General features: G+C 41.9%; 1 protein-coding gene across 1 annotated transcript in view; it reads left to right on the top strand.

Moving 5' to 3' along the window:
- Positions 1–1,192: 1,192 nt before the first annotated feature.
- The window catches only part of CASQ2 (calsequestrin 2), a 78,470-nt gene continuing 65,325 nt past the window's right edge, over positions 1,193–14,337 (top strand). The window contains exon 1 of the mRNA XM_037815117.1: positions 1,193–1,441. Coding sequence (XP_037671045.1) covers positions 1,208–1,441 — 234 coding nt within the window. The 5' untranslated portion in view covers positions 1,193–1,207. The remainder of the gene's footprint in view (positions 1,442–14,337) is intronic.

The raw sequence follows: 14,337 nt of genomic DNA on the forward strand, positions 1-14,337 counted from the left end.
GCAAGAGTCTGCTTTCAACGACTGTCTTCAAAGTGTCTCTCATCCGCAGCTCCTGTGCTTTCTTCAAAGTGTCCCTCTTGGCTGTAGCTCCTCTTCAAAACATCACTCACAGCTGCACTGAGTTCCTTCTGTTTGCCAGCTCATTTATATGACTCCAGTGACTCAACTTAGACCCACCCCAAATGGGAAGAGCAACACCTCCATGGAAATTATCCAATCAGAGTCAACATCCACAGTTGGGTTGGGGTGCATCTCCACAGAAACACTCAAAGAATTACAATCTAATCAACACTGATAGGTCTGCCCACACAAGATTACATCAAAGATAATGGCATTTGGGGGGACACAACACATCCAGACTGGCACACAGGGCTAGTGGGAAAGGGTGTCCTAATATCCCTTGCCTAGTGACTGACACACCTGCTTGGGCATCAAGCAACACAGCCAGGGCCAGATTTCTAAGAAAAGAGGACACGAGGCAGGGAATGGCAGGTGCACAATGTACAGTCCACCTCGGGGCTCCCCTTGGTTCTCATATCAGCTGTGTGCAAGTAGGGGACAGGCTGAATGACCTGCCCAGAGTGATTTAACAATTCAGTAATGTATGCGTGCCATTTTGGCTGTTCTAACCTCTCCACTGGCTTATTGGTGCCACAGACCTTCATCTCTTCCCTCTCTGCTTTTCTATTTTTCCCTCTCAAGTTTACTTATCTCCTCTGACCCTCCTAGCCTCCTTATTTCATGTGTACCCATTTCACAAGCACTTCTTTTTCCTCCTCCCTCTCCACCACTCTGACAGACTATATCAGAGAATCCCTCAACAGTGCCATAGCTATCTTTTTTATTCGTTGCTTGACTTATTTTTAGCCTGAAACAACTGCATCCTAAAAATGGAGCTCCTAATGAGACAGGGGCTGGGCAGAGCTATGTAAGGTATCTGGGGCTTGGACTCCCAGCCTCCCCCGCCGCGCTCTTACTCTACACGCGCATGTGTGCGTGAGCCTCTCCTCTCTTTGTCCTGAGCCCACGATTACAGGGTTAGCTGGACCCAAGGAGGTGAAGAGTCGATTCTCAGCCCCTGGAAAGGCAAAGGAGAGAGACAGACCCCACCTTTCTCTGCTCCCCACACGGCTCGACAAAACCTCTCTCACAGTCTTCTGTCCTCTGTACGCACGTATTTCTGAGGAAGAAAAACAACTTGTCCCAAATGAAGAGAACTCATCTGTTTGTTGCGGGGGTTTTCTTGCTGTCCTCCTGCAGGGCAGAAGAGGGGCTGAACTTCCCCACCTACGACGGGAAGGACCGGGTGGTAAGTCTTACAGAGAAGAACTTCAAGCAGATTTTGAAGAAATATGACTTGTTGTGCCTCTACTACCACGAATCTGTGTCTTCGGATAAGGTTGCGCAGAAGCAGTTCCAGCTGAAAGAAAGTGTTCTTGAGGTAAGCAGAAGGGCAGGGTTGCCACATGTCTAAGAGAACATGGGAGGTGTATGTGCTTGGTCAGGGGTGGCCAGGGGTTGGGATTAGGGCATGAGGGTGCAGGGAACATATACCAAAGTCTGGCTGCCTTTGTCTCACTTAAATCTGAGAATACTCTCTTTGGAAAACTGGGACCGATGAACAAGGAAAGGTGGGTCCCACTCTTAAAAATGGAGATAATTAAATGTGTTTCACAATGAATGGGTCTAATTTAAAGTCTTTCACATTATAGACCTCTTGCTTTTCCAAGGGTTTTTTCCCTATTGCTTGTTTTTCTGAAAGAAGATGATAACTCTTGGCTGACATAAAATTCAGAGATTATTTGTGGATTTCATTCAGGGTGCTAACTCTCCACTCTTTACCCCTCAAATCCCCCCATGATCCTGGAGAAACAAGAGTCATTTGACCTTGCATTTCTTCGTGGCCAGATGGGGGAGAGCGCTAAATGTTTTTCCTCTCTCGGGATCTGGTTTCAGTCACCGTTACGCAGTATAGATATGTGAAGATCTTAGCTGCACATTCATTAACGGGACTTGTTTTGTTCTCAGAAAGTTCTTGGTGTGAGTTTAGGAAAGATGCTGTAGTCAGTTCTTATTTTATCTACAATACATGGCCTGTTTATAACCTGACACGGGCCCATTTTCTAATCCTTTGAGAATGCCCTAGGAATGATCCCTGCAGCTCCTCCTGGACAGTTTAAGATCACTTACATTTTATGAGTTACCTGTGGGTACCAACAATTCTAACAGGCACCAAGATCCCTCACCAGTGCCCATGCCCAGCCCTGGCCAGTGTTCCTTGAGCATTACACCATCTATTAACCAGCACAGAGCACTCAGGTTAATCAAACACTTTGATTAAGAGAATCGTCATATAAAATTTATATGCATTTGAATTCTCAGAAAAAAAACTTGACTATACTAAAATCCAGGCAAACCAGACCAAACACATCAAAATATCTTTGATGATTTTTAAAGCACTTCAGAATCCTAGGTGTCTTTGACGATCATACAAGCACCTATTTTTACGGGATTTCTACATGGAAGTGTGGTCATCACAGAAAGGTCTGGTTAACAAAATGCTAAACACTTAAAAAGTATCACCAGGATGGTTACATTTTTCCTCAGGCTCTACCATGGGGGCTGAATGTGAACGTTTAGTTTCCTCTGTGGTTGGCAAGTGTAAGAGAAAGCAGGGACACTTTATAAGTCTTTGCAGTATATAAATGGGAAAATCTCATCTCCATCTCAAACTGTAATACTCAATTATTCAGAGCCTTTTTTTGAGAAAGTTAATTGAAGGCATAAGGACTTAACCCCATAAGCTCATTACTGTCCAGTTAGTTAAGACTCAAAAATAGGGGTTTGGGTAGCCAGTACAATGATACAGTGATCCAGTTTCTGATTCCCTATCCTATTAATATACATTTTATATATATATGTATTTCTCCAACCCAAAGACCAAGTTCTGGGTCCCCAAGCAAAATCATGAGAGAAGACTTTCCCCTGAGCTCACCAACCCTCCAGATGGTTCTGATCCAAGAGCACCTTCTTTTTGTGGGCATCTGGCCCTGCAGAGACTGAGTAGGTCAAAGTTCAGCACAGGATGTTGTCTGGAGCCCCACAGACTCCTAAAGCTGGAAGGGGAAAAAGGGGGAAAAGAACAGCGAATATCTGGCTCTGCCACTACTAGACACATGGTCTAGTTTACTTAATTTCTCTGATCCTCATTTTCTTATCTACAAACAGGGTAAAATAATAACTATCATACCAACTTGTTGGAGGATTAAATAGCAATAACTACTATTTATTGAAGGCTTACTATATGCAGGGTCTATTCTAAGCACTTTATGTAATAGCTGGTTTAATTCTTACAATAGTTTTGTGAGGTAGACCCAGAAACCATCTCATTTTACATATGGAGAAACTGAGGCACACAGTGACTATGTTGCCTAAGGTCACACATTTTGCACCAGTGAAGGCATTCTTAGCTCCTACACTGCACTACTCCTGGAATCAAATGAGACAATGTGCAAGGAGCTGCTGGGGAGACTATTTGGGACCATTGTGAGAGTCATGAGTAAGTAGAGTCCCTCAGCGCCTGGGCATGGAAACAATGACGCCAGCACCAAAAGGGCAGAGAAGCATGTGGCCCTGGAGGCACTGTTCATGCAAATGTCTGCACCAAGGAGGAAGCCTAAGTAGGGGGCATCTGTTAGCTACCTGTCAGGTACAAGTTCTTTTTCTTGGAATCCAGGACAAAAATGGCTCCAGGAATCCCATGGATGGAGAGAGAGGGTGGGTGTGAACCTCTAAGTTTTCTTTATGGTCAAAACAACTATTTTTGTTTTCTTACTCCCCTGGGCCCTGCAGTCAGAACCCTGTTCTAAGACAGTTATTCTGCCAGTTCCAGGGGCTTTGGTTGGGGCGGTGGTTGGGGTGCAGGGAGAAGAGGAGCCATCCCCAGTGTACATCCACAAAACATTGTGGGCTCAGCCATGGGCAAGCAGCCACAGAGAGGTTTGGGCTCCTCTCCCTCCTAGTAGTTGAGGAAGGTGGTTTTTAACAACTTTTTTTAATTGTAACCCACTGTGATCCAGTGCACGTGCACGTGCAAACATACACACACACAACAAAAGTTTCATGGGACAATACTCATTATTACTTGGGGAGTGCTACATTAAAAAAAAATTCTCTTTTACTCTATTCTGTTCTATTTCATTTAAAAAAATATTGTTCCTGACCCATTAAATTGATTTCATTCTCCAATGATGACTTGCTACTTTCAAGTTTGAAAAACATTGCTTTCGGGGTTAGACGTTCATAACTCATCACATGAGGGCTAACCCATACTGATAACAATCCAAAGGCAACTGTGGTCAGTCATGTATACATGGTCTCCTCTAAGGGATGTCAGTGAAAAGACCCAGACAAAGCCCCGTCCACAGGACACGGAGGTCATGGCCACACCAGGAGGCCTTGAAATTCTGTTCAATTAGTCATACATCCATCTGTCAGGCACTTACTCTATGCTAGGCCTTGAGGCGGATGGTGTGGATACAGGGTGTAGTGGCTCATAGCCTAATAGGGAAGAAGATACACAAACAAAAAGCTACAGTGCCAAGGGGTCACTGTAATAGTCGAGCTATTTATAAGATTCTTTGGGAGTACAGAGGAAAGGGAGTGAGGTAGATGGCGTGTCAGGGAAGAGATGGTCTGTGGATCTGAGTAGGAATTTTCCAGGCGAGCAAGCAAGGGGAGGGGAGGGAACTGCAGGACAAATGTTCTGATGGCTCTAAAAGGTTTTCCCACCCATTAATATTTTCCTAAAATTCGGCCACAAGGGCCTTATTCCTTTAGGATAAGACTTTGATGCCTCTGGGGGAAGTAGTACTTTAAGATGCTACCATCATTTACACCTCCCGTGGTTGAGTTTGAGTTCTGTAGTGGGTGGACAGGTAGAAGAGGAGAAGGGATGGGATGTAAGGTCACTAAAACTTAAGCAGAAAATGGGCGTGTAAACTAGCTGCAGGAAGCACCAAACTCACACTTCACTTTTCGATTTGGCCTGGGTCTGTCTCAGGGGCTGCTGAATGGATGATTGGAATGTTAGAGCTCATGAGAGCCTTGGGAATCATCTGGTTTGTTCTGACCCCCTCATTTCATAGCTATGGCCTTGTAGTAGCGTGACTTCCCCAAGATCGTGCAGCTGGTAATTGTAATTCCTGCTTGGGCAAACTTCATCCATGAAACAGTGCATCCTCGTTTAGGAATTTAAAAATATACAGACAAGGATAAAGAAGGCAGTAAAAAGAACCACTCAGAAATAAACATGATTAACAGACAGATTTCTTTCCAGTATTTTTTTTCTACAAATAAACATAGTTTTTTTCAATTGGGATTACACTGTTTATATAGCTCTTTTTCCTGCTTTTTTCATTTCCATTGTATTATAAGTGCTCCTATGTCATTCAATAGTCTTATTTTTTTTTTTTTTTTTTGCAAATGTGATTTTAATGCCAGATAGTATTCCAGTGTATGACCATACATATTTTCAAAGTGATTTCTCTATTTTTGGATATTGACACAATTCTCAGCTGTAAAGAAAATCTTTGTCTATTTAGATTTTCATTATTGTTTTAATAAGCATTTTTTGATTACTAGCTAAATTTAACTTTTTTCATAGAATTATTTGCCATTTACATTTTTTCTTCCATGAATTATATTTTATGTCTTTCTCTCCATTTTTCTATCAGGGTATCACTACAAATTATAAAGGGAGTTGCAATTTTGCATGCCATCTCCTGCAGCTTCAGCTGAGATAGTGAATTCAGTCACACCCAAGTGGCCAAATCCTATTAACAATACTGGATTCAGAGACAAAAGAGGAGGGTATGGGCAATGAATTCAAGTCCTCTTTGCTCCTTCCTTTCCTGCTTCTTCTTTCCCTTTGACAGGAGCTGCTGCTCATGTCAAGTTCTATGAATATTGCCAGAGAAAATCTTCCAACATCACCAATCTTCTCTTTGGTTGAATGCTTGAAAGATGTTGTGCTCCAAAATGAGCTTCCAAGTCAGATAGACCTGGGTTAAATTCCTAAGTAAAAACCCTCTTTACATTCAGTTTCCTTATTTGTAAAGAGGTGATAGTAAGTGTTGTGTAGACTAAATGAGGTAACATGGTAAGAGCACAGTTTTTGGCACACAGAAGGTGCTCAACAAATTTGGCTTCTTTTCAGCCCCCATGCTGTCAAGATTTTAGACACAACCTAGCCTATCCCCATCAGTCTATGGACTAAGGAAACTGGGCCACTTTCAGGGAGCTCAGAGGCTGGCGATGCGGATGCCATGTTGCTTATTCACAGCCAGCTGGGCCCCAGAGAGGTGGAGTGACTTTCCCATGGTCACTGCTTCTTAATACCCCCATGCTCAGCTCTCCCTCTGTTCTCCAAGGCTCTGCCCAGTCTGTGCTTGATACATTCAACCATCTCATTAACACCATTTATTAAATAAGGTCCCTTCCATGTTTTCAATCATGGTTCAGTCTGTCTCCCTTTGAGAGGTGTTTCTTGTTTCCTTCAGGCTCCTTCTAACTTACTCTAAAGTTAGAAGGACTTGTTCCAGCTTAAATTAGAAATTCCCTCTTCTAGATTGGATGCCTCCTAGGAATAATCAGAATTTAAGCAAACTTGGTAATAGGGGAAATGAAAACAAACAAACAAACAGAATCAAATTCACATTGGGCAAGGATCAACTAACTGCTTGTAGAGCAAAAACACAAATGAATAAACTGGTGATATGAAAATATGGCAGAAAGCTACCTTGATGTCAGAAGGACCCTGAGCTGGCTCTGTACAAATATCATGGCATCCACATTGTCAGTCCCTGAGCTCTCTGGAAATGGCATTACCATATTCCAAATACCTAAGCAGGAGATGGGGAATCATTTATATCTTCCTCTGCCCCTCCCACCTTCACACAGATCTTATCTTTGACTCCAAGGCCCATATCCTTTCCTCTACCCCTTTCTTCCTCTAGGAAACCAGCATTCCAATGAGAAAAAGAAGGAAGGAAAAGGACAAGGTTTCTCCACAATCAGCTTCAGACTTAGAAATAATTTCATGTCAACTTAAACCATCTCTAGATGAAAAGGGGAGAGGAAAAATGCATGGCCCTCAGAGCTTGGTTTTAGGATCTCTAGGCAATACACATCACCTATCACATTCGAAATTAATGCTGTTTAGTATGTATGTGTGTTTGTGGGATTGGAATGTGGGGAACAACTAAGTGGACCAACTTGTAGCCAATATATGTTTATTAGATTAAGGGAAGCTACAGGGAATTTTCTCAGGAGCAAGTTGGGGAGGTTTTGTAACGAAAGTATGCATTGTGAATCCATGAGTAGAACTGATCACTCTTTCATTCATTCATCAAATATTCATTGCTTTTAGCGGACACTCAGTATTCTTTGCATGAATGAATGAATGCATGAACGATGAACGAGCAAAGCTTTCCACATTGTGACTGGTACAAATGGCTTCGTCTGTTAAGTGACACTATATAATGCTTACTGGGGTGGACGAGTTCCCTGGGACTGGCAAGCAATCTGGGGCCTTGGCACAAAAATAGCCACATCATCCCTGATAGTTGCATGCCAGGCTGTCCTGCTGCTGCTGTTGTTTTATAACAGACCTCAGCTAGGGCTCAAGGTTTGAGGCTGCTCCTGGGTGTCTCCTGAAAAGGTACCTTCTGCTCTTCCTGCTTAAGGAGGTCCCATGTTAGCTCACCAGATGAGCTATGGGGATGCTCTTCTGTCATCCACATATGACCTGCCCAGGGCTCTCTGCCAAGCCTTCTTGGATATTAAATGACCAGACCACCACCTAAAAACTGTTGGAAAATGACCTCTGCACCAGCAGGAAGGTTGGATGTTGGGACCAATTTTCCAGTGCCATAGTCAGGTTACTTTCCACTAATTTTTAGGTGGTGATCCCACCATGGATTATCCATTAGCCCTATGTAGGGGCCAGAGGAGGGAGGAGAGTGCTGGTTTCCATCATCTATGACAGATAGATCTGCAAGCCCCCTAAAAGATGTACTCTCTTTTTTTTCACCTAATTGATTTGTATATCAAGTAATCTTTGCCTGAGAGTGATTTCAGCCTCCGTACACTCTGCTGTGTGCCCCAGCCAGCCAGAGGTCACAGCCACCCTTGTACACCCATCCTCAGATGAGGTAGCAGTGCTTGGGAAAAGCAGAGGACTGGAAGTCAGGGCACCTGAATTCGAAGTGCTTCTCTTCTACTTACCCACTATTTCATCCTGGGCAAGTCATAGAAATTCAGCTCATTTTAATCATCTATAAAATTGACTGTGTAGTTTCTACTCCAATGAATTAAGAAAATTAAATGAAAGCAGATGAATAAGAATTTCTTGTAAAATTAAAGGACTTGTATGTCAGGTGTTATTATTTTTATTCTGTTGGTTGCTATTTAGGAAATTAATGTATGTGAAATGCCTAATTGAGCACTGAAATGTAGCTGGGGTTTGTCAGTTGCTAATTTCCTTCACCTATCACTTAAAAAGTAACAGTAGTTGTCAACCTTGGCTGCATATTGGAGTTTTTGTTTTGTTGTTCTTAAACTTTTTATTTTAAAATAATTTCAAACTTACAGAATAGTTGCAAAAATAACACAAAACCCATACAGAGAGTGCCAACATATCTCTCTCCCCAGCTACTCACATCCACCAATTTTAACATTTAGCTACATTTACCATATCATTCTATCTATCCAACCATCTATCTGTCTATTTGCCTATTTTCTAAACATTTCAGAGTAAGTTGTATACATCAGAATCCTTGAACACTTAATACTTCAGCTACATTTCCTAAAAACAAGGATATTTACTTATTTAACCACCTTATAGTTATCAAGTTTAAGAAACTTCACATTGATATAAAGTTTACAGTCTATATTCTAATTTTTTCTTGTATTCCAATAAGGTCCTTGTGAGCCTTTTCCAGTTCAGGATCATGTATTGCATTTACTTGTCATTATCTCTTGAGTTATTCTTTTTTAAAAAAGCCATGGAACTATATATACAACATGAATTTCCCTGTTTCAACCAATCCCAAGCATCCCATTCAGTGGACTTGATCACATTTCACAGTATTGTGCTACCCTCACCACTGTCTATTACCAGAACTTTCCCATCACCTCAAACAGAAACCCTGCACCCAATATGCATTAACTCTTTTCATTCTGCCTCCCCTTGGGCCGCTTCTGGTAACCTGTACTCTACTTTCTGTCTCTATGAATTTGTATATTCTAGCTATTTCATATAAGTGAAATCATACAATATCTGTCCGTTTGTGACTCACTTCTTTCACTCAGCATGATGTCTTCAAGGCTCACCCGTGTAGTGGCATGTATCAGAACTTCGTTCCTTCTTAAGGCTGACTAATAGTCCACTGTATGTTGCTTTAGTTTCCTTGGCTGCTCGAATACCATGCAATGGGTTGGCTTAAACAATGGGCATTTAATGGCTCACTGTTTTGAGGGCAGGTAAAGTCCAAATCAAGGCATCATCAAAGCAATGCTTTCACTCCAAAGACTGTGGCATTCTGGGGCTGGCTGCCAGTGATCCGTGGTCCTGGGCTTCTCTATCCCACAGCAATGCACATGGCGGCCTCTCCTGGTCTCTCACTTCTCTTCTAGGTTCTGCTGACTTTCAACTTCCTGCTCTCGGTTTCTTTTTCTCTCTCTGTCTGAATCTCATCCTGCTTATAAAGGACTCCAAGTAATAGGATTAAGAACCCACTGATTGAGCTGAGCCATACCTTAACTGAAGCAACCTCATCAAAAGGTCCTACTTACGATGGGTTCACACCCCAGGAATGTATTAAGTTTAAGAACATGTTTTTCTGGGGTACATATAGCTCCAAACCAGCACATAGGTGTATACCATATTTTGTTTACACATTCATGTACTGATAGATATTTGGGTTACTTCCACCTTTTGGCTATTGTGAATAATGCTGCTGTGAACATTGGTGCACAAATTTCTGTCCAAGTCCACCTAGGGAGTTTTAAAAAGTCTTAATGTCTGGGCCCCATCCCCCCAGATGCTGATTCAATTGGTCTTGGCGTGAAGGGGAGAGGTCCAGATACTACAATTTTTAAAAGCACTCTGGATGATTCTATCGAACAGCCAAGTTTGAGAACACAGACCAGCAATGATGGCATCACCTGGTGCTGGCAGAAATGCAGAACCTCAGGCCCCAACCCAGAATCAGGATCTACATTTAAACAAGATTGCCAGGTGATTTGTAGGCACATTAAAGTTTGAGAACCAATGCACTGGTTGGGAAAATTTTCCATATGATCAGAATCATATTGCACCTGTTTGATCTTTGGTCCACTGAACCACCTGAATGATATTGGACCTGTCATCAAACCTTGGAGAACAGCTGTGATATCAAGTTGGTTTGGGGGCTGCAGGATTTCATGCCAGCCAGGCTTCCCAGAGTTCTTCCTGCTGACACCTCACTCACACAGTCAGAGATTGATCTCTTGGACCTCCTTAGAAGAGGAGGCCATTGGGAAGCTTGAACCTACTTGAAAGATTTCCGGTTGAGTTGTCCAGTGTTCTGAAGTCAAACCAGATGGTGCTCTTCTAAGTAGCATCCTTAGAGTCCAGGATTTACCTGCTGCAAGGAGAAAATGCATCCGTTTGGTTGCTGCATCACATTGTCCCTTTCCTCAGAGGAGATGGTAAATCTGAGAACCATGGAGGTATATGAATGTGGAATACTAATATGTTACCATATTTAAAGGGAAGCTGTGGGAAAGTGTCTCAGAGCATTTTATAATGTGAAACTAAGTTCCGTGACCATTTGAACAGAAATATTCATTCTTTCATTTATTCATCAAATATTCCTACATTACTTACAAAAATGCAGATGACATGTCTCCTGATATTGACAGATACATTTCATTTCTAGGGATGATAGGAATCTACTTCCTTCAGCTCTATGCTTAAATGTCACCTTATCAAAGACTCTATCCCTGAAATCTATATAAATCAGTTTCTCCAAGCACTCCCTTTATCCCTCCTACCCTCTATTTTTCTCTATAGTGCTTAGCAGACCTGAGATTGCTTATTTTCTGACACTCCCCTATAGAGTATAAAATCCACAAAGGCAAGGATTTTATTTTATTCATTGCACTGAGATCAGTGTCTGACTCCCAGTAGGCACTCAACGGTATTCAAAGAATGAATGTTGAATGAACTGAAGGAAAAGGAGGCGAATGGAAATAACATTCACCACAAACTTATCATAAACTCTTCCCAATATGGACATTTTACATACGTTATTTTATTTCATTCTTACAACATATTCTCACATTACAGACTAAGAAATGAGCCCAGAGAGTTAAGTAAAATTTGCCCAAAGACACAAAGCTACAAAATGGCAGAGCATGAGATGAGGCAGGGTTTGAACCCACCTTTATTTGCTTCTAAATGTCATGTTCTTTTCACTACACCAAGAAGCAGGTAAAAGGGATTGCTTCATGTTTGTAAAGCAGCACCAATTTATGAAGGAACAATTTTCTTCAGTTCGATTTCTGGATTTTCATCACACTTGAGCAGAGTTTAATTGTACAGCTGGACTAACTATGTGACCAGAGTGAGCCAATGGACAAATGCTTAACAACTTTTGGTATTTAATAAATGTTTGATGGATGGATGGATGAAAGGATGGAGGTATGGAAAAAGTAGGAAAAAACAAAGTTATAACAAATACAGTCTATATTGGAAAAATATTTCCCCATGATCTCTTTTTTTAATTAAACTAAATTTATGTTTTTAAAATGAAAAAACAGTTCTTTTCACTATTGGGTAGAATGTAAAGAGTTAGGTTGAATCTGTCAGATTTAGGGAGCTGTTTGTCACCTTTTCTTAATCCCAATGAAATGTGAGTAATTCTATGTTTTTGTTGTTGTTTTCATGGACCTCTTGGTCAGAAATGTCTGCACAGCATGGGGAGAGATCACTGGGCTCCATAAGGCTGACCCTGCATTCCAAACCCATTTAGCACTGGCAGAGGTCTCAGTGGTTGCACCTCAAATCCCCAGGACAGGGACGCAAAATGGAGTTGCTGGACTCAAGTAAATCTACAGATGGAGTGATGTGGGAACACCGAGCAGAAAATAGAACACAAACAGGATTTCAGGTATTTTTTCCAACTGGTCACTGCCCAGAGATGGTCCTCTCCAAACGTGCACCTGCTTCACTCTGAAAAATCAGATGAGGTCAGGCTTATTTTGGTTTGGCTTTGAGAACTAGTCCTCACATAAAACCAGTGTTCTTTCAGAAGATGTATACTCAGACTCTAAAATCGCAGTTCTCCATAGAGCCCAAGGGCTGCTGAACTATTGGATGAGAGTTTGCTGTGCACCTTTCAGTAATAAAACTGGTACTTAGGGTGACATGGTAAAAGGACGAGGAGTGCTGTGGGAAGAGGATGGATTGAGTTGATAGTAGATGAATTCTTCCTTTCCCACATTGAATTAATAGGGAAGTAGAGATTTTATAAAGCAGAAAATACACTGTTGATTTCAGAAATTTTTAGACCATTGGAAACTTCTTTTTTTGCTACTCCCATACCAAAAAGCCTTGCATAATATTCTAGCCCCAAAAGGTTATCTAGTCATCATAACCATGAAGGAGATCTCCCTCCCAAAGTTGTAAATTTTTAAATGGGCACATGAAATACCATGAAAGTTGCCATTATAGTGCTACTATAAGGACTATTATAATGTAAAGCAGTAAAATAAAACTGAAGTAAAAAAAAAAAGGTTAAAAACAAAATTTTTTTCAGAATCACAATATTTATCTTTAAAAGTAGCAGTCCTGCTCTCTCACAATTTGAACTTTACTGAAGGTTGCAAAGTATTTTTGTGTAATTATCAGGTCAGTCTTTGCACACATCTAAAACTATTTGTTCCTCCAAGAAAGGCAGCCCTCCAAAGTACTGAGACTGTTCAGAGAAGCCTCTGAGGCTCCCGTCTTCTATAAACTGGATGCTGTAGGCCAGGATTACGCAGATTAGCTGTTTCTGTTTGGATAGTCACGCAGGAAAATGGCCAGCGTGCCATCTTGCAGCGTGATGGGCTGGGTGAGCCAGGGCCGCTTCGGCATGCCCGGGGTGCCCGTTCCAGGAGTGCCTGCCTGCTGCCTGGGTGCCCCATGCCAAGCAGGCCTTTCCTCACCATCTGCTACATCCTGGGCAGGGAGACAGGCCAGGCAGGCCAACAGGTATCCCTTACACACTCACCTGCCTCTGCATTGCACCGACACACAAAGCCACCCTGGCTTAGGATGCTAACCGTTTGTTGGCCTGACCATGACCCCCTATTTATTTATGAAGAAAAAAGAAACACACTCAAAAGGAATAAGAAAATACAATACATAAATGTGAACCTGCGGTATTGCATAGCAGTGGAAGAATCATGGACTTTGGAGTAGACCAACCTGGTTTTGAGTCATTGTGCCATGACTACTGTGGGGGTGCAGGCAGGTCCCTCACTCTCTCAGGCTGAGTGCCTTCCTTTGTGAAATGGAAACCAGAATCCCTTCTTTATGGGGTTCTTAGGAAGAAACAAGAGACAATGTACAAAATGACTGGCACATGTTTAGCACTCAGTGAAGAACGGGCTATTCTTGACATTATCCTGTATGTGAAAGCACATTGACACTCTCAGATCTCCACATATGTTAGTTATGCATGATATTTGTTGTCATTTGTAGATGTCATCAAAATCAACACTAGTCAGATGTTTCCTAAAATTCAGCCCAGTAGTAACAGATCCCTCTCTTGTTTTTCAGTGTGCACTGAGGGAAAGAGAAGTCAAAGACCTCTTCTCCCAGTCATCATGATCTTACATTTAGGAGTTCTCTCCATGAGGTGACCTACCCCCTCTACTTTTTCTTTTTTCTTTTTTCTTTTTGTTAATATAAAGAGCACCAACCTATGGAAGGTTGAGCAGTTAGAAAAGGGATATCGCTCTCCAGCTCCAGGAAGGCAGTGACTACTGGTGGGATTCCCGAGAAGGTAGGGCTCACCAGAGTTTGGGCTGCCAGACTGCGTATTCACAGGCTCTCGGTACTCTGAACTCTGTCGCGAGAAATTAAAAAAGGTCATGGCCTAGCCCCATATCAGTCAAATCCACTTTAAAAAAAAATCCCTTTGCAATGATATTTTTAGTATTCTGTATATATATATAAATAATCTCAGAAACAGCCTCTGCCATGCTGTCTATTTGGAGCTCACCAAATACTGCACAACAAAAGAT

The sequence above is a fragment of the Choloepus didactylus genome, chromosome 2, assembly GCF_015220235.1.
Source record: "Choloepus didactylus isolate mChoDid1 chromosome 2, mChoDid1.pri, whole genome shotgun sequence".
In the NCBI taxonomy this organism is placed as follows: domain Eukaryota; kingdom Metazoa; phylum Chordata; class Mammalia; order Pilosa; family Megalonychidae; genus Choloepus; species Choloepus didactylus.